We start from the raw sequence: 20,927 nt of genomic DNA, 5'->3' as shown, positions 1-20,927 counted from the left end.
GTTTGTTGAACTCTTTACTTACTGTAGGGATAATGAGTATAAAGTAAACTGAAAATAAATCTTTGTAAAAATTAAGATTGGATGGCTGGCGCCGTGGCTCACTAGGCTAATCCTCCACCTTGTGCGCCGGCACACCGGGTTCTAGTCCCAGTCAGGGCACCGGATTCTGTCCCAGTTGCCCCTCTTCCAGGCCAGCTCTCTGCTGTGGCCAGGGAGTGCAGTGGAAGATGGCCCAAGTGTTTGGGCCCTGCACCCCATGGGAGACCAGGAAAACTACCTGGCTCCTGCCATCGATCAGCGTGGTGCGCCAGCCGCAGTGCGCCACCTATGGCGGCAATTGGAGGGTGAACCAACGGTAAAGGAAGATCTTTCTCTCTTTCTCTCTGTCCACTCTGCCTGTCAAAAAAAAAAAATTAAGATTGGGACTAGGAGAGGGAGGAGGAAGAAGGATGGGAGCGTGGGTGGGAAGGATCACCATGCTCCTAAATCTGTATATATGAAATACATGAAATTTGTATACCTTACATAAAATTAAACTCGTTGCTGGAGGCCAGCCTTACCCTGATACTCAAGCCAGACAAGAACACAACAACAAAAAACTACAGACAAATATCTCTGATGAACATAGAATGAAAATTTTTAACATACTGCCAAATCAAAATTGACAGCAATCAAAAACATCCGTCATGGTCAAGTGGTCATAGTTCAGGGATGCCTATATGTGGATGCCAGGGCCACAGGTGGTGGCCTATTCCACTGCACCCAGCGCCGGCCCCTATTTATCTTTCTTTAAAAAACATGTATGTATTGGAAAGACAGCGTTACAGAGAGCGACGCTTGGAAAGAGTGTCCCCTACAGATAATGACCAGGCCAAGACGGGGCTGGTCTGGCCACCACCTGTGCTTGGCAAGCCCGGGGCCCTCCTCCCTCCTCGCGGGTTGGGCGGAGCTGCCGCCCAGGCCCGCCCCTGCTGGCCCTACATCCACTGCACTGGGAGCAGAGCCGGCCGCGCACCCCAGTAAGGAGCTGCAGCGATTGCGATGGCGATGGCGATGGCGGCAGGCAACGCGGCCTACTTCCAGAGGGGCAGTGTGTTCTGGTTGGCGGTCCTCACGCTCTCCTTTGGCTACTACACGGTAGGGGCAACCGAGTTGGGACAACCGCCTGGAGCGAGCGCTCCTGTCACCCAGGCCTCCGCCTCCACTTGGAGGAGAGGCCGCGCAGGCGCAGTTCCCGATCTCTCGCCTCCCAGCGGGGAGCGAAGACAGAACCCGGAAGGAGGCGCAGGCGCAGTCGGCTGCCAAGGCTTTTGGCAGGTGTTCGAGGCCCTGCGAAACCGGTTGGCCTACTTTCCTCAGGTGGGGGCGGGCACACTCCCCACCTGAGGACTGAGCGCCTGGGTCTTTCACGATGGTGCTGGCGAACTCGAAGGCCACAAGGGATGCTACCGCCTACTTCCGGACGGCCAGCCCTTTGCCCTCGCTGGTCACGGGGCTGGGGCTGGGATACTTTGCGGTGAGGCGCGGGGCGCGGACGCGGGCGCCTGTGTTTTGGCCCTGCGGGCTGTCGTAGCGCGAGGGGCGCCGTGGGAACGGCGTCGGTGCGCATGCGCGCCGTGCGGTTGCCTAGGTTACGAACGCCAGCGGACGCTAAGCCGGGTTTTAGAAGGTTTAGAGTGTTTGAAGCAGGGGCAGTTGCTTGGAAAACAGCAGATAAAGCCAAGGGATGGCTAGGATTTCACTGGTGAGCAAGAACCGGTGTGACAACAGGAGGACAGCTCTACTGCGGGGAGGAGTGACTTTCGTCTCACTTCCAGGATAAGGAAGGGGAAAGACGCCCGGAAACAGGTTGGGGGTAAACCGGTATCATGTAGGAGGAAGGCGAAGCTACTTTGGATCTTTCCCGGGAGATCCTGGAACCTGGACGGGTGTCATTTCCACAGCGGCGTCGCTCTGACCACCTCCGCCCTCCTTTCGCCGTGTGCAGGATGGAGGCGTGGGACTCTAGTTTTCCCGAGTGCCCTTTCTGTGCCAGGATCCCACGACCCTGTTCGAACACACAAGCTGGGAAACTGAAGATTCGAGTTGGGATTTAGTGGAACTGGCAGATGCCAGCCCCTCTCCACCGCGTGGTTAGGAGGCCGCAGTGATATGTTGTAGTTTATTGGAATATTGACTTTAAACAGCATCCTGGGAGAAGTAGTGTTGCCTTTGGTGCAGATCTAAGTGGAGCACTAAACCTTGGAGGGGTTGACAGAGATTCACAGAAAGGCTTGTAACAGAGCCTGAGGAGGAGTTGGTAAGGTCACCACAAAAACCTCACATGAACGAGGTGTTGCCGTTAATCCTCGCGAGTCTGATTTTCCGAGTGTGTCTGCGTGGTGTGCAAGAGTGGAAGAGCATGATTCTAACTGCGAGACTGAGCCCAAGCCACCGTTTGCAGGACAGAAGCTGGCCAAAGCACGCAGACTCCTACAAGTCTAGGAAATAATGTTTGGGGTGGAATTCATGAAAAATCGGATCCGGTCTGCCAGTGCACGGAGCCTGATCATCACCTCGTTTCTTTGTGGCACACATCCATTGGAGCTGCTTTTTAGAAATAGAGGATGGAGATTCAGGTGCCCTCCTTCAGACCCTGTTTCCCCGGTAGTTAGATTGGTAGAATCGGTGTTCTTTCCTACCTGCCGGTCTTCAGGTGCCCTAATGGTTTCTCTGTGCCTCTGGTTCTCTTTCAGTGGGTTGTCCTCTGGCCGCAGAGCATCCCTTATGGGAGCCTTGGGCTCCTGGGCTCGTTCACTCAGTACCTGGTGGACCATCATCACACCCTCCTGCACAACGGGTAAGGAGAGCTGCAGAAACGACACGCTGGTCTCGCTGGAGACCTTGAAGGCCTGCAGTTGCCTTTAGGTAGTGAAGAATGGCACTAGTTCACGTTTAGGAATCTTTCCAGATTTCTGTTAGATTTTATCATCAAACAATCCCCCCCCCTTAAACTAGACTGACTTGTAGAAATAGGTTTGGGGCCGGCATTAGCAGGTAAAGCCGCCACCTGCAGTGTCGGCATCCATTATGGATGCCGGTTGGAGTCCCGGCTGCTGTACTTCCAATCCAGCTCTCTTCTATGGCCTGGGAAAGCAGCAGAAGATGGCCAAGTGCTTGGGCCCCTACACCCATGTGGGGGACCTGGAAGAAGCTCCTGGCTCCTGGCTTGTGATTGGCCCGGTTTCAGCTATTGTAGGTATTTGGAGAGTGAACCAGCACATGGAAGGCTTCTACCTCGCTCTTTCTCTCTCAGCCTCTGCCTCTCTGTAACCCTGCCTTTCAAATAAATAAATAAATCCTTATAAAAATTTTCTTTTTCTTTGGTACAGAGAAATTTTCCATACACTGATTTCGCTCCCCCTGATGCCCACAACAGCCAGAGTTGGACTAGGCCAAAGCCAGAGCCAGAAACTCCATTCAGGTCTCCCACGTGATGGCAAGAATCCAAGTACTTGAGCCATCACCTGCTGTCTGTCAGGGTGTGCATTGGCCAGAAGCTGAATCAGAAACAGAGTTACCGAGACTCGAATCATACACCTGAATGTAGGATGCTGGTGTGCCAAGGGCAACTTAACCTCTTTGTTGTTGTTGTTTCAGGTATTGGTTTGCCTGGATGATTCACGTGGCAGAGTCCTTGTATGCCATGGTGCTGTGCAAGTAAGTCATTATTTAAGTCCTGGTCACCTTTCTCGTGGTATCTGGTAGAAGCTGAGCCACCACATTTAAATAATTCATGCACGCCTAGGCTGAGAGCACTCTGAGGTAGTGTGGAGTACCCATGCCTGATACTGGGCCTGACGCAGGAATACTCAGTAAATGTTCGGTGAGTGAGTCCATTTAGTTTGTGGTAGTTATTATTTACTCCGTTAGTGCATTAGGCTGACTGTTATTTTGTTTTTTTTTTTTTTTAAACTTTATTTAATTGTCTGTACAGCAGCACCTAGAACAAAAGATTAGGAGTCTGCCTCCTAGTGTGCGAAAGAGCTGAGTTACTTTCCTAGGCCGGTAATCTCCTATCTTGATGCCACAGTGAACCACCTGAGGAGCTGTTTCACTGTACATGTCTGGTTTCCACCAGAAAAATTGATCTGGCAGGTCTTGCTTCAGACCTACAAGTCTGTTCTTTCTGGAAGGTCTGCAGGTAATTCTGGAGCTAAATGCAAGTTAAAAGCCCCCAAACAGACCCTACTCAGCAGATGCTACTGTAGGTGACTACTATGTGAGAGTACTGAAAAAGATTCTTTGTACTTTTGGACAATTTGTTCTCCCCTCCGGGACCGTCTGCTAGTGGGGTCCTCCGTGAAGTCCTGTTCCTTTGTTCTCCCACTGGGCAGGCTGAACCCATCTCTACGCTTTGGAGTGACACAGTCGCCCTTTGCCAGAGTGCAAGGGGATTTCCAGGTGGCTTTGTTGAAACTGTTCTCTGGGCTTGAGACTGTGGTAGGAAATGCCCAAGCGTTCTGAGACTCCTTCCCAGTGGCCTCTTGGGCCTCCCTGAGGTCTTAGCCGAGGATGTTTGGCCCAGCCCTGCAGCTTGACAGCTGTTGTGACTGGCATTTGGAGCCTCTAATGAAAACCAAAAGACTGTGTTGTGTTGTACACTTCTTTGAAGGGAGAAGGAGAACAAGCCCAGGGAGGTTGCGTCTCTCTTACTGTGTTCCTAAAACCAGTCCTTTAAGGATCTAACGTGTTAGCATGTGCCATAGCTCACTATCAATCAGAATTAATACTCCTTTTGATTTGTGAGATCAATGAAAGAGTAAATAAATTTGAATGCATGAATACATGAAGACATGGTATAACTTTGGAGCTTCCCAAATCCTACTGCCCAGGAATAACTACTTGTAATATTTTGTTGAGTTCCCTTTTGTTTTAATCCATACCTGTAAACTTTTAATCCAGTCATCATCCTGTAGGAAAGAGTACTTTGAGCTGTATGTAGATACAGAAATGACCTTGGAGGTGGCAGGAAACTAACATTTACTAAGCACCCTCCATGTGCCAGTCCCTAAGCAGAAGGTCAAGGACACAATCAGGCTATAATATAGTCTCTTAAATCCCATGTTTTAAAAATACATACCTTTCTGAATTTCTTTTAACCAGAGATAAGATTGGACTATATGTTTTACTTTATATCTGCCATAATCATACACTTAAGCACTTTGCCATGTTTTTATTTTTTTGTTTTTCTTTTTAAAGATTTATTGTGTTTATTTGAAAGAGTTGCACAGAGAGAGAAGCAGACACACAGAGAGAGAGAGGGGTTTTCCATACTCTGGTTCACTCCCCAGTTGGCTGCAATGGCCAGTACTGCACTGATCCAAAAAAAAAAAGGAACCAGGAGCTTCTTCCGGGTCTCCCATGCGGGTGCGGGCCCAAGCACTTGGGCCATCTTCTACTGCTTTCGCAGGCCATAGCAGAGACCTGGATGGGAAGTGGAGCAGCGGGGACACAGCACCAGCCCCGCCATGTTTTTTTTTTTTTTTTCCCTGCCATGTTTTTAAAATAACCTTGAAGGCAGGCACTTGGCCCTGCAGTTAAGATGCTACTTGAGGGACGACACTGTGGTGTAGCAGGTAAAGCCTCCGAGACCTGCAATGCCGGTGTCTCATATGGGTGCTGGTAGGAGTCCTGGCTCCTCCATTTCCCATCCAGCTCTCTGCTCTGGCCTGGGAAAGCAGTGGAAGATGGCCCAAGTCCTTGGGCCCCTGCAGCTGTGTGGGAGACCCGGAGGAAGTTCCTGGCTCCTGGCTTCGGATCGGTGCAGCTCCGGCCGTTGCAGCCAAATGAGGAGTGATCCATCGGATGGAAGACCTCTCTGCCTCTCCTCTCTCTGTGTAACTCTGACTTTCAAATAAATACTTTTTTTTTTAAATGATGCTACATGGGACAGCCCCATCCTATATCAAAGTGCCAGGAATCAGATCCTGGCTCTGGTCTTAATTCCAATTTCCTGCTGATGCACACCCTCGGAGGCCTCAGATGATGCCTCAAGCCCATGGGTCCCTACCACTCATGTGACAGACCCAGATACTGACCGAGTTCTCAGCTCCTGGCTTCAGCCTGCTCCAGTCCTGGCTGTTGGTGGCATTTGAGAGTGATCCAGCAGGTAGGAAATCAGTTTCTTTCTCTCTCTCCCTCTCAGCCTTTCTGCCTTTATTTCAAATAAAATAATTTTTTATAAAGTTTGGTGAATAGTTTTAAATTTTGGAAACTATTCCTCTAGTTGTATATTCCAGAATTCATTTAGCTAAACTAGCAGTGAATATTTAACTTTAAAAAACATTTTTCTTTTGTTAATGATTGTTTAGTTTTATTTGAGAGAGAGAACTCCACTCCACTCACTCATGCTCCAGATATCTCCAGTAGCTGGAGCTGGGCCAGGGCCAAAGTTAGGCTCCAGGAAAGCAATCCAGGTCTGCCTTTGCAATCCAGGTCTCCCACAAGGCAGGGACCCTACTGCTTGAGCAATCAGCACTGTGATGTGGGAGGCAGATTTTTTATCACTGGGCTAAATGTCTACTCCCTGGGTCTTAGGTCTTTAATCTACCTGGAACTGACTTTTTGTGAGAGACAAGTATTCAACATTATCTTGATATTTCTATATGGATGCCCTGTTTTCCCCAAGCCACTTCTTGAGACTTTCACTCTTCATTAATGTGCTGTGGCTTATAGCCACATATATGTCTGTGTTTCTGAACTCACTGTTCTTTTCTGTTGGTTTGCTTCTTTGTCTTGGGCCAGCATAACATTATCTTACAGTAGTAGCTTTGTAATCACTGACACCTGATGGAGCACGTCCTCTCACCTTGTTCAGAGTTACCTGTTCCTGGGCCTTTGCACAGCCTTATGCATTGTCATGTGCTTCAAAGATGAAAAATTTATCTGTTGGCATTTTTATTAGATTGACCATATGAATTAATTTGTAGCAGAATGGCATATTTCCGTTATTAAGTCTTCTAAACCAGGAAAAATGATTTGTCTCCATTTCCTTAGAGTTTTGTGATGTTTTTCCTATTCTTTATTTGGTTAATATCCAGCTTCCTGTACTTTCAGATGTTGTTATAAGTGACTTTTCCTTCATTTTATCATTGTTTGATGGTAGCATATATGCATATAGTCAGTTTTATATATTGACCTTATACGTAGCAACCTTAAAAATTCATTTATTAATTCTAATAGTTCATCTATAGATTATTTTTAGTTTTCTAGTCATCATTCAAGTGTCTCTAGAAACAGTTTTATTTTTTCTTCTCAGTTCAGTCCCTTTGCTTTGTGTTTCTTCCCTGTTGTACTAACTCATACTTCCAGTGCGTGTTGCCTAGAAGTGGACATGATGCCTGGTTCCTGATCGCCAAGCTGTCAGTGTCCTTGCATCATGTTTATTCTAGAGTTTCATAGATCTCCTCTGTCAAAATGAGGATGTTCGACTGTATATCTAAGTCTGCTAAGAACTTTGAAGAATGGATGTTGAAACTTATCAGATATTTTTGCATTTTTTTGGATTTATTAGTTTATTTGAAAGTCAGAGTTACACAGAAAGAGAAAGAGAGGCAGAGAGAGAGAGAGAGAGTCTTCCATCCGCTGATTCACTCCCCAGTTGGCCACAACAGCTGGAGCTGGGCCTATCCAAAGCCAGGACAGGAACTTCTTCTGGGTCTCCCACGTGGGTAAAGAGGCCCAAGGAGTTGGGCCATCTTCTACTGCTTTCCCAGGCCACAGCAGAGAGCTGGATCTGAAGTGGAGCAGTCGGGACTCCAACCTGTGCCCATATGGGATATCAGCTCTGCAGGCGGCAGCTTTACCCACTATGCCACAGCACTGACCCCTATTTTTTGCATTATTAAAATGTATAATCTTTATCCTTTAATTTATTGATAGAAAAAACCATTTGTATATATGCATATAAAGTTTGCTTTAAATAAAAGGTTTATGCAAGTGAGACTTAATTACATACACATGAGCCTGCAGCAAGCCGTTCACTTAAGCTGAATCATTTTCTGTTGAGCTTTCAGACAGTTGAATGACTGTATAGTAACACTATGTTCCAGTTTCTTTCCTAAGCACTTTGTGTATATATCTCATAAACCAAGTGGGACAGATACTACTACTATGACTGTTTTTCACATGAGAATACTGTTTCTGAGAGCTACTAGTGATGTGCCCAGGAAACAGCTGGCGGTGGCCAAGCTGGGATTCACATCTGGTACAAATCTTCACATCTTCAGACACTTGCTCTGAAGCCATACCAGTGCCCATCTCCTTTCAGTCATCTCATGAGAAACCGTGTTATAATGCTCTACCCTGCTCTACCTGGACAGTAGCCAGACTAGTTCCAAGGAATAGTGTACCATCCTAAATACATTTATTAGGAAGCAAGGAAGAGAAAAAATAAATTGCCCCTTTAAGTTAAAAAACCAGGGTGGGGAGGTGGTAGACAGATGGAAGTATAGAAAAAGTATAAAAATTAAAAAAGAATAAGGCCAGCGCCGCAGCACACTGGGCTAATCCTCTGCCTGCGGTGCCGGTGCCCCAGATTCTGGCCCCAGTCTGAGCGCCGGTTCAGTCCTGGTTGCTCCTCTTCCAGGCCAGCTCTCTGCTGTGGCCCGGGAGTGCAGTGGAGGATGGCCCAAGTGCTTGGGCCCTGCGCCCACATGGGAGACCGGGAGAAGCACCTGTCTCCTGGCTTCGGATCAGCGCGGTGCGCCCACCGCAGCGGCCATTGGGGGGTGAACCAACAGAGGAAGGAAGACTTTTCTCTCCGTCTCTCTCTCACTGTCCACTCTGCCTGTCAAATAAATAAATAAATAAACAATGCTTCCTGTGAAACCATAAGATCAAAATTATGGTGCTTATATTTTGTTCTTCTTTTTTTTTTTTTTTTTTTTTTAGGTATAAAGGAATCACAAATGGTCGGGCTCAGCTACTCTGGTTCCTACAGACTTTCTTCTTTGGGATAGCATCTCTTTCCATCTTGATTGCTTACAGACCAAAGCGCCAAAAACAAAATTAAAAGCAAATATACAGAAGTTTCCTCTACTTAATTCAGACACCTTTCCAGGGTGACGGGGACTGCCATTTTCACTCAATGATATTTCTGTTTTGTAAAAAGTTTCCCTCAAAGCTATCTAGGACCCTGCAGTTACTCATTTTTCGTATAATATGCTGTGGTTGAGCTTGAATAGACCAGTTAGTTAACAAGGAAATAGGAAAAGTAAATACAAGTTTACAAGTAAATTAAGGAACTAGGAAAAGATTTTAGCCTTCAGCTCTGCATACTCAGCACAGAAGAGGGCTTCCCCCCAACCTTCTTAAGGGCCTCTGGCATTGTGGGCTCTGCTGTCATCTGGGCTGAGACACACGCTTGCTAGATTTGCTTGTTGGTTTTTCTTTGCTCCTTTCCTTCTTGTTAAAACATCTTGGCCGCACTACCACCATGTTAGCTCTCCTTCCCTTAAATTCTCTCCATCTTTCTGGACCAAGATGTAGGGACACTTCTACAATACATCAGTTCCTTATACATTTGTTAGGCACCTCTAAGGCAGAATCTTACCCTTTCAAACTTCTGTTTCTCAAATTACAGAGAAAAATAAGGAAGTTGGAACGGGCAGACTGAGTGATCACATAGAGGCACGCTGAGAATCAGGGCTGGTGGCCTTCCCTGCTGCTGACCGAAGTGTCCTTTCCCTACACTGGACCCCGGGACACGGTGCCCTGTGGCTCGCAGGGGTTGATTGCTGCTCCAGCTCAGGGTGCAGCTTAGCTCTACTTCCCCCACCTTACCTGTCCCCCTGCCGTGCACGGAGTTGTTTGACCAGTGTTGATTGCTGACTTCACTTTCTACTCGTTCATTATCATTCCAATTTTTATGTGAAAACTACAGGACTCATTGCATACACTGTCCTCTCAAAAGACAGCCGCAAGACCTTTGGCTAACTGTGTCACCGCTTGGTGAGACTCCTGGTGGGAAACCTGTCTCTTTTTCATGCTTTCATGTTCTCCATCACTGTCTCCAGACTCCAAGTGTCTTCCTCCAGCTCTGAAGAGTCTAGCTCACGGTTTATCCATCAAGTTAGTGTCTTCCATTCTGGTGGATATATCTTACTACTGTTGACTGGTGGGATGACTCTGTCACCATTAGGAGCCATTAGGCCTCCTTCCCTAGAGGATGGCTTACTTGTTCTCTTTGGACTAGTCTTCATACCCCTTCCATAATATGGGGAGGGGGCAAGTTATTTGTATTAAGCAGACATTTATGAGAAACAACTACCTCCCCCAAAAGAGAGCTTCCAATTGAAACCACAATATAAAAGATTATGGACTGGGGCCACCGACCCTGTTGCATAGCACGTTAAACCTCCACATCACACATGGGCACTGGTTCCAGACCCAACTGCTCCATTTCTGATCCAGCTCTCTGCTAATAATGTGCCTGGGAAAGCAGCAGTGGATGGCCCAAGTCCTTGGCCTGCAGCCTCGTGGGAGACCCAAAAGAAGTTCTGGGCCTGGCTTCAGCTTGGCTCCGCCCCAGCCACTGTGGTTATTTGAAGAGTGAACCAGTGGATGGAAGATTGCTGTCTTGCTTGCTCTTTTAAAGAAAAAAGAATATGGACTATGAATTGTTTCTGGTGGTATTTGTCTTAAAGTTTTTCTCTAGTTCTCTTGTGATTATGAGTTGCTTTTCACTAAGGAACCCCATTTTTGACCATGGAGTTAAGCATCATGGAAATCAAACCCAGTTTTTAAGAAGTCCTTTCCAAAGAGAAATAATAATGACTAATATTGGTGGTGCTGGGGACCGTGCTATCAGGTTATTGAAAGAAATGGATTAATTTAAATAAAATGCTGTGAGTTATCTCTTCAACCAAGTGCTTTTTTGTGTTTCTCAGTTTTGATATATTATCACATATTTGATTCTGTCTCAAATAGACTTTATGGGGCTGTTTGTACGGTTCAAATATCAGTTTTTCACTGACAGAGAAATGCAGAATGCTGTGGTTTTGGGGTATATCCCTCTTAGGTTTATAGAGGCCCACTTTTTTTTTTTTTTTGACAGGCAGAGTGGACAGTGAGAGAGAGAGAGACAGAGAGAAAGGTCTTCCTTTGCCGTTGGTTCACCCTCCAATGGCCGCCGCAGCCAGCGCACGGCGCTGATCCGATGGCAGGAGCCAGGTACTTATCCTGGTCTCCCATGGGGTACAGGGCCCAAGCACTTGGTCATCCTCCACTGCACTCCTGGGCCACAGCAGAGAGCTGGCCTGGAAGAGGGGCAACCGGGACAGAATCCGGCACCCCAACCAGGACTAGAACCTGGTGTGCTGGCGCTGCAAGGCAGAGGATTAGCCTAGTGACCCGTGGCGCCGGCCAGAGGCCCACGTAACTCTTGCACACACACTGAGGCACTGGGGTGGACACCAGTGTATTTGAATTATAGGACTTCCTCTTGTTTTCATTTCATTCAGCATTTGATAGAAACTCTGCAGCAAGTGAAGAATGTTCTGGCATTTTCTTTCAGTGCCAGAAGTATAAAATCATGCCATCTTATGTGGGATTTTACTATGGTGGGGTCTTAGCAGATGGTGCTGGCTGTTCAGGTCATAGACCCATCCACAGCCTCACAGTGAGGGGAGGTCACTTACGCAGCATCACACAGGAAGAGGCCTATTCTGGGCCTTGGGACGCTCCCTCCCTTGCAGCCCAGGAGCTTTGATGTCTGTGAAGGAAAAAATAAAAATGGAGGCATCTTTATGTTGTAGTCTTAGCAATGATATGAGAAAAATAAAAAAAAAAAACAGCTTTGAGTCTGAGAAAAAAATCAGAGGCATCTTACTGGAATCAACTTGGAAGGCAAATGGACTAAATTGTTTTCTTCCCCACCCTAAAGATTTTCAGAGCGTGCATACTTTGGAAAAATAGAAAAAAGGACCAAAGCAAAACAAATTGCTTCACAATTTACTAACAGGCCAATGCCATCTCACTACTCCAAGTGATCAATTTCAGTTCACAATTGATCATAATGAAAGGACTAAGAGTCAAAGGGAGCACATAAACAAGTCTAGTATCTGCTAACACCAACCGATAGAATAAATAAAGGGGAGAGTGATCCAACATGGGAAGTGAGATACTCAGCAGACTCATAGAATGGCGGATGTCCTAAATAGCACTCTGGCCTCAGAATCAGCCCTAAAGGCACTCGGATCTGGCTGAAAAGCCCATGAGAGTATTTCAGGCATGGAAAGCCAAGACACTCTGGCAAAAAGATCTCTGTGAGTGAGATCCCAGTGGAAAGAACAGGTCTTCAAAGAGGGAGGTGCCTTTCTCTGAAGGGAGGAGAGAACCTCCACTTTGACTATGACCGTGTCTAAACAAGATAAGAGTCGGAGAACTCAAGGGGCTTCCATAGCCTTGGAAACTCATAACTGGTGCATAGGGAGATTACTGATGCCATAAACAGGAGTGTCAATTGGTAAAGTCAACAACAGGAGTCACTGTGCACTTACTCCTCATGTAGGATCTCGGTCCTTAACGTGCTGTACACTGAGGCTTAATGCTATAACGAGTACTCAAACAGTATATTTCACTTTGTGTTTCTATGGGGGTGCAAACGACTGAAATCTTTACTTAATGTACACTAAACTGATCTTCTGTAAAAAAAAAAAAAAAAAAAAAGAAAGAAAGAAAGAAATTTTCAATTCCCAACTTGACTCTCACTGGGATTAAACATGACAATAGTTCTGATCTGATTTCATCATCATTTTAAAAAAATCATCTATTATTTTTCACTTTATGTTTCTGTGTGGGAGCAAACTGTTGAAATACTTACTTAAGGTATACTAAGCTGATCTTCTGTATATTAAGATAATCGAAAATGAATCTTGATGTGAATGGAAGGGGAGAGGGAGTGGGAAAGGGGAGGGTTGTTGGTGGGAGGGACGGTATGGGGGGGGAAGCCATTGTAACCCATGAGTCGTACTTTGGAAATTTATATTCATTAAATAAAAGATAAAAAAAAAAAAAAAAAAAAAAAGAAACAAATAGGCAGCCCTCAGGCATTTGCTGCACCAGGCTCCCAGCCCAAATGTGGATTGTATTATTATTTTTCCTTCAGGGTTTAGAGGTGAAAATCTCTGGACTAGTGGATGGGCCTCAAACAGGGACACACTAGTGGGGTTCACAGGAGCCTGGAACTCCATCCAGTCTCCCACATGGGTAGCAAGAGCCCAGGCACTTGGGTCATCTTAGTCTGTTTTACCAGGTGCATTAGCAGGGAGCTGGACTGGGAGTAGAGCAGTGAGGATTGGAACCAGCACTCTCATGGAATGCCAGATCACAGGTGGTGGCTTAGCCCACAGCGCAATGGTGCTAGCCCCTAATTCCACTTTTCTATAAGCTTTTTGAAGTATCCTGGTAGACAAGGGCCTGGCCTTGGCCCTGTCCCAGTGCCGAACATCAGATATCGTGGTTGATTCCCCAAGGGCAGTAGGTGGATTGGCCTCACGAGAGGAGCTCTGAGGACATCAAGTCGGCTCACTGACTTAAGCCAATTTTCACTTAATTCTTGACAATTTGCCAGCAAGCATTGGGTTGCCTACATTCCATGTTGCTCTTTTAGGAGGAAAAAATCTGAATCCAAAACAGTGTGGAGAGCCAACTGAAATCTACACGGGTTTGTAAACATGACAAGTCATTACCAGGGGAGAGAAAGGCCCAGTCTGGCCAACTGCGGAGCTCAACTTGGATGCCTTAAAAAGCTTGCTTTATTTCACTCAACGTAACTAGAAATGCATTAGACTCCACAGGATTTGAGATGATATCATGTTTGCTGTTCACTTTAGAATACTGAGAGAGACTGCAGAAACACACACACACCCCGCCTCGTTTTACTCTGGGAGATGATCGGAGGACGTTGAGGATAGCAGTCACCAGTGTAGTGGTGGCAGACCTAGGTCCCAGACCCCTTGCTGTTTCACCAAGCTGCAGTGTTGCATGAGACATCCAAAGTAATACTCTCAGCTCCCAAATATTCTACAGATGCTGTCCAAGAATGATGCATTCAGAATGAGAATAGTTTCTGTCATCGTTAGCTGCCTCAGACCCCCACATCCTGTTCATGTTATTGACATCTGCCTTTCCTATGCAGTATCCATAGCAATGCACAAATATTGGAAACCCTCCTCAGACCCTGGGGTTTTCTTGCCTTTGGATAACGATGCAACATGTACACAGAATGGGGGGTATTTATAGCATTTATGGAGCTTTACCATCTGCACAGCCAGGGAGTTTGAAAGCTGGGTTCTGGGTGTTACAGAGTATTTCCTAGGAAACTGAAAAATAAATACATTATGAAATTTTGGTTTTCAATGTGTTACTGATGGTGTCTTGGCATCCCGTCAAGCCTGCTGCAAAATACACTTTGCACCAGAAGGGGCATTTCTTGTGTAATCCATTGTGTCCTTGGAATCCGCAAGAACCCCACCAAATGACTTCTGTGTTAATAAGAGCATATAATAATTGAACACTCACTGTGTGCGAGGCATTATGCTAAGAGTCTTGGCATAATTTAATCTTCACTGTAACCTCTAGGAGGTAGGTGATGCTGTCCCTTTTTTCCTAGTTAGAAAAAGGCCTGGGCTGGTGCCACAGCTCACTAGGCTAATCCTCCGCCGGCGGCGCTGGTACCCTGGGTTCTAGTCCCGGATGGGGCGCCGGGTTCTGTCCCGGTTGCTCCTCTTCCAGGCCAGCTCTCTGCTGTGGCCCGGGAAGGCAGTGGAGGATGGCCCAAGTGCTTGGGCCCTGCACCCCATGGGAGACCAGGAGGAAGCACCTGGCTCCTGGCTTCAGATTGGCGCAGTGCGCCTGCCGGCTATAGCAGCCATTTAGGGGGTGAACCAACGGAAGGAAGACCTTTCTCTCTGTCTCTCTCTCTCTAACTCTGCCTGTCAAAAAAAAAAAAAAAAAAAAAAAAAAAAGGAAAAGAGAAAACGGGCCTGATGAATGAAGTAGCTTGTTTATTTCAGAACTAGTGAATGGTAGCACCAGGGTTCAAACCTACATCCCTGTGACTCCTGAGGGCCTGTTTGTAACATGTGTCCAGAGGCTACATAAATAACAGAGCTAACCACAGCATAAAATCACTCTGCAATATCAATAGAGTCACAGTGAAGTATGTTTTCCTGGGAAGTACACTTTTAAAACGAACTCTAACCTCTGATTCCTTCTATGACTATAGAAATTATTCCATGTTTCCCTCAAACAACAGATCCATTTGACACGTCTCTCCTAAATGGCATCTGTTAAGAAACGACTGCACTTGAGTCTGAGCATAAACAAAGTTCTTACCAGAAGGGGTTAATGCAAGAAGAGGAGGAAAGGTCAGCCCAGGAATGCAGGGTTGGGTGAGAGGATTGCTATGGCTAGCAGGCATCAGTGGCACTGAGGGCCTCTGGTTGGGCATGATCAGGCCTTTCCCCTGAGCAGATATGTGTGACATTCCCCCACCCCACCCGGGCTCTGTCACTATGGGGGAGATTGGACTGAGCAGGTCAGTTGTAACTGCCCACCAGGTGTGTCTATCCAGACTTAGTGGGGCAAGTCAGTAAACGGACGTTGACCTTTAGGGAAGGTGAAACAGACACCAGGTATCTTCAAATAAGATGAAGGTGGAGAGTAGGAGGCTGCTAAGCCTGGAGGTGGCGGGGCAGCCAAAGCGGTGTGCCCAGGAGTGGGCGGACTAAGTCGTCCATGGGGCAGCATGGTGTGGGGTCAAGCCAGTTAGCTTGCAGCAAGCTAACTCGGCCTCCATATTTAGAAGTTCTAAAGCAAAGGTTCTTACCCTGGGGTCCACTGATGGGTCAGCAGGCCTAAGGATTGGTTTGTTTGATGAAACCCCTCTACATTCTTCAAACATGAAGGACAGCTCTTTCTATGATTATCATTATTGTTAATTACTCTATTAGAAGCTGAAATTGAGGGGCCTTAAGCTGCCGCCTTCAACACTGCCATCCCATTTGAGCTCTGGCTGCAGACCCAGCTGCTCCACTTCCAAGCCGGCACCCTGACGATCCACCTGGGAAAGTGGAAGAAGGTGGCCCAAGTCCTTGGGCCCCTGCCACCCACATGGGAGACCCTAGTGGAGTTCCAGGCTCCCACGTTCCAGGCTTTGGCCTGGTCCAGCCCTGTGCATTGCAGCCATTTGGGGAGTTAACCTGTGAATGGGAAATGGATCTCTCTCTCTCTCTCTCTCGCTCTCGCTCTCGCTCTCGCTCTTTCTCTGTCTCTTTCTTCATAACTCCACTTTTCAAATAATTAACAAGCAAATCTTTCAAATCTTTTAAATATTTTAAGAATTGAAACTGAGAACACTTTTAAAAGCTTGTTTAATGATTCATTTGAAAATAGCAACAGTGAATGAATTGCCATGAACACATCTCAGCAGTAGTATGAAATTAGCTCTCACCTAATGGGCCCCTTGAGATCGGCCTTAAAGTACAAGTTGTAGGATATAAAAGGGCATAATCAAATACTTAAGATAAAGTTTGCTATGCTTTATAATATCTGATGTAAAGTGTGTTAACCACTATGGAATATGTTAAAAATCTTATAAAAATTTGTTTTTATTACATGATGTATTTTATCATATAAAATATTACTATATATAAAATACACATAAAATATACCCTGAATTTTGATATTATGAAATGTGTTAAATATCTTAGAAACGTTTGCCTAATATGGAGAGCCTTGTTTCCTTGGTTAACTGTTTACCGTCTCCACCTACTACAGAAAGAGTTAGTTTTTTTTCCTATGTAATCTGCCTAGAGAGCAAAGATCCTGTTTCACCAGAATAATTTTCTGGCCTTTGTGTTGATTTTACTATGCAGCTGATTATTTGATTTAAGAAAACAAGATTTTTAAATTAGGAGACAGCTGAAGTTCATTCCACTCATGTTACTTTCTGGGTTTATTTTTAATTGTTTTATTTTTCCCTTTCAAATGGGTAGACAAATATCATTTCTCACAAGTACCTATGATCCTAATGTAAGTGTTCAAATGCCCTGTTGGTTTTGGATTATTGCTCTCCCAAAATCAATCCTAAATATTAAATAAAATTTCAAGGATAGCTTTCCTAGGAAGTCCACTGGAAATCCAGAAAGCTTTGATACTGAATCCCCATAGAAAGAGAGGTGCCAGAAATAATTAGGTTTACTTGGTGTTACCATTGATGAATTTCACAGGAATAAATAAAATTAGTTTTGATCAAAAGAAGAAACTGTAGGACAGACTTGCTTTCTGTGGCCAACTAAGCATTGTCTGCAGCACACCCTATCTGCTGATGCCTTGGGAAAGTAGCTGATAGAAATGCAAAATAATTCTTGTCTCTAGACACATCCCTTCTGTCCTCACCAGTGGAGCTTCTGTTGACTTCCTGGCCCTACTCTGAAAGAAGCTGGCTTGGGCTCCATGTGTACATTGGTTTTAACATTCCTTTGCTTCATATGAATTCCCACTTTTTTTACTTCCCTTTTGAGTTAGTTATAATCTGCCTGGTTCCCTCATTAATTCATTGAAATTAAATCCTTAGCACATGTTTGTTTTATATCTGTTTGAGAGTCATAATTTTACTTTTAAAAAAAAATCTTAATGCATAGAATAGACATCAGTTCTGTATAAACAAGGGAAGCCCTGGGCATCAGAGTTTGATTCTTTCCCTTAACCATGGTTGAAAATACATAGAAGACCAAGATTACGTGGAAGGCAATAACTGGGAACTGGCATTAACTTTCAGCAGTTCAATTATTTGACCTTGTCTGCATGCCTTGGGGATAGGTTGCTCTCCTCTCCTACACCTGTGTACCCTTCTTAGGTGGAGCTCAAATAATCCCTTCTCACCTTATAGCAGCAGGCAGGACTGAGTTAAAGATACAGGCCTGGAAGAGTAATATCAAAGGTATGTGGTATAATCAAGGAAGGCTCAGAAACAGGGCGGGCTAAAGGTCAGTCCTGGGTCAGGCCTTTGGGCTCCCGGGTAAGTCATTGGTTAGGACGCCCAGTGTCTCAGACCTGAGTGCCTGGGTCCAATGCCCGCCTCCATGCTGACCGCAGCGTTCCTGCTAAACGCAGGCCCTGGGAGGGGGCGGTGATGGCTCAGGAGGTTGGGTTCCTGCCATTCATGTGGAAGACCAAGATTGCACTCCAGCTCCCGGCTTTCGCCCCAGCCATCAAAGGCACTAGGGAGTGAGCCAGTGGATGGAGTTTCTCTCTCCCTCCTTCCTTCCTCCCTCTCCCTCCCTCTCAAATAAATAAATAGTTAATCAAAAATAATGATAAAGGTTGGTCCTATGCAGTTAAGCAGTTGCTATAGCACTGAGTTAAAATGAAGATAACACTGAGGTTTAAAGACAGGTTTAAATACTGAGGTTTAATGAATTCTTTAAAAACTTTTTACTGAAGTATAACATATATACGTTTAAAGAACTAAATTCACCAAAGGAACCAGCAGTGTCTGGTGCTATGATACGGCAGGTTAAGCCAACACTTGGGACACCCACATCCCATATTGGAGTGCCAGTTTGAGTCCTGGATACTCCACTTCCCATCCAGCTTCCTGCTGATACACCTGGGAAGGCAGCCAGGATGAAAATCTTGGCTCCTGGCTTCAGCCTGGCCCAGAAGTCGCTGCTGTGGCCATTTGGAGGGTGCACCAGTAGGTGGAAGATCTCTCTCTCTCTCTCTCTCTCTCTCTCTCTCCCACCCCCACCCCCACTGCATCCTCCCATTCCCCATCCTGCCTTTCAAATAAATACATCTTTTTTAAAAAGTTGAATTATAGATTTTTTTTTGTGAAAGTCTTTCATTAATTATACTTGCATCCATAATGTTGTATGTAGTGGTGAATCATTCATTACATAATCTGATGTTGGTGGGAATTTAGATCGTTTCTAGTTTAGAACTATTATGGTGGGTAAAGCCGCCACCTACAGTGCCGGCATCCCATATGGCCGCTGGTTCAAGTCCGGCTGCTCCACTTCCTTCCAGCTTTCTGCTGTGGCCTGGGAAAGTAGTGGAAGATGGGCCAAGTGTTTGCACTCCTGCACCCACGTAGGGGACCAGGAAGAAGCTCCTGGCTCCTGGCTTCGGATCAGCCCAACTCCGGCCATTGTGGCCATTTTGGGAGTGAACCAGGGGGTGGAAGCCCTTTCTGTTTCTCTGCCTCTGCCTCTCTGTAACTCTGCCTTTCCAATAAATAAATAAATCTTTTTATAAAAAAAGAACTATTATGATAGTGCAGTTATAAACATTCATTTTTTTTCTGAGACTTAGTTATTTGAAAGGCAGAGTGACAGAGAGAGAGAGAAAGAGATCATCTGCTGCTTCACTCCTCAAGAGGCCACAATGGCCTAGGCTGTGCCACGCCAAAGCCAGGAGCCTGGAATTCCATGCAGGTCTCCCATGTGGGTGGCAGGGGTCCAAGCACTTGGGCCATCTTCTGCTGCTTTTCCAAGGCCATTAGCAAGGAGCTGGATCAAAAGTGAAACAGCCAGGACTTGAATGGGCACCCATATGGGGAGCTGGTGCTGCAGGTGGTGGCTTTACCTGCTACACCACAGCACTGAACCCACAGAAAAGTTTTTTGAACCAAAACAAACTCATACTTTTAATTCTATTTTGCATGTATACTTAGGCTTGGAATTGGTAGAGTGTTTTTATTTATTTATTTATTTTTAAAGATTTATTTATTTATTTGAAAGACAGAGTTACACAGAGAGAGGAGAAGCAGAGAAAGAGAGAGGTCTTCCATTCGATGATTCACTCCCCAACTGACTGCAACAGCTAGAATTGTGCCAATCCGAAGCCAGGAGCTTCTTCCGGGTCTCCCACGTGGGTGCTGGGGCCCAAGGACTTCGGCCATCTTCTTATTGCTTTCCCAGGCCACGGGGAGAACTGGATAGCAGAGAGCTAGATCAGAAGTGGAGCAGCCAGGTCTCGAACCGGCGCCCATGTGGGATGCCGGCACTTTAGGCTAGGGCGTTAATCTGCTGCGCCACAGTGCCGGCCCCAGTAGAGTGTATTTATATCCGTATGTATATTAAAAATCTTGTGCTAGAGTTGTGGTACAACAGGTCAAGCTGCCACCTGCAAAGCTAGTCTCATATAAGCATGGGTTTGAGTTCCGGCTGCTCTACTTGCAATTCAGCTCTCTGCTAATGTGCTTGGGAAAAGCAGCAGAAGATGGCCCAAGTGCTTTGGCCCAGGCCACCCATGTGAGAAACCCAAGTGGAGTTCCTGGCTTCTGGCTTCAGTCTGGCCCAGCCCCCCTGGCTGTTGTAGCCATTTGAGGAGTGAACTAACATATGAAAGTGTCTCTCTCTCTCTCTCTCTCTCTCTCTCTCTCTCCCCTCCTCCCCCTCTCTTCCTCTCTTCCTCTTTCTCTGTAACTCTGCATTTTAAATAAATAAATAAATAAATTTTTTTTTTTTTACCGTCTTGTATCTCTGAGTCTAATCCAACATAGCAGGGTTCACTTTATCCTTTTCCCTTTCCTTGCTGTGGTTTCTGTGACAGAAACCAAGCATATTTATTTTCTCCATCCTAGAATATCCATATTACGAAGCCTCATTCCCCAGCTCTGTCTGCTGAAAGGGCCTAGAGCCGGGACAGCCCAGGTCTGGATTTCTGAGAGGAAGCAGGCTTCCTTGGAGCCATGGCTGAGTCCAGGATGGAAGCTGGGGAATGACAGGATGAGTGCTGAGTATCAGAAAGGAAAGAAGCACTCAAAGTGGGGATAACTCAGGCAGACAGGAACCGTCTTACCTGGTCTTATCTGGGACAGTTTGACCAAAAAACAATGTTAGGAATAGATTATAACTGGCAAACTAACTTCCCAT

At 46.0% G+C, this 20,927-nt stretch overlaps 1 protein-coding gene across 5 annotated transcripts; it reads left to right on the top strand.

Moving 5' to 3' along the window:
• The first annotated feature begins 939 nt into the window (after positions 1 to 939).
• On the top strand, positions 940 to 10,906 carry LOC127482741 (transmembrane protein 254). 5 transcript variants are annotated; one of them, XM_051831512.2, is made up of 4 exons: positions 940 to 1,137; positions 2,736 to 2,839; positions 3,640 to 3,699; positions 8,935 to 10,906. In XM_051831512.2, the coding sequence occupies exons 1-4, from the start codon at positions 1,042 to 1,044 to the stop codon at positions 9,053 to 9,055; spliced, it is 381 nt and encodes a 126-aa protein (XP_051687472.2). In that variant the 5' UTR covers positions 940 to 1,041; the 3' UTR covers positions 9,056 to 10,906. The 5 variants fall into 5 exon arrangements, with proteins under 5 accessions (XP_051687472.2, XP_069914041.1, XP_051687470.2 ...); XM_070057940.1 differs by having other exon boundaries at positions 951 to 1,137; positions 10,456 to 10,906; XM_051831510.2 differs by lacking the exon at positions 940 to 1,137 and adding an exon at positions 1,302 to 1,516.
• Positions 10,907 to 20,927: the final 10,021 nt, after the last annotated feature.

The sequence above is a fragment of the Oryctolagus cuniculus genome, chromosome 15, assembly GCF_964237555.1.
Source record: "Oryctolagus cuniculus chromosome 15, mOryCun1.1, whole genome shotgun sequence".
In the NCBI taxonomy this organism is placed as follows: domain Eukaryota; kingdom Metazoa; phylum Chordata; class Mammalia; order Lagomorpha; family Leporidae; genus Oryctolagus; species Oryctolagus cuniculus.
The sequence above is the reverse complement of the archived record's forward strand: the minus strand, read 5'-3'. Positions and strand labels throughout refer to the sequence as shown.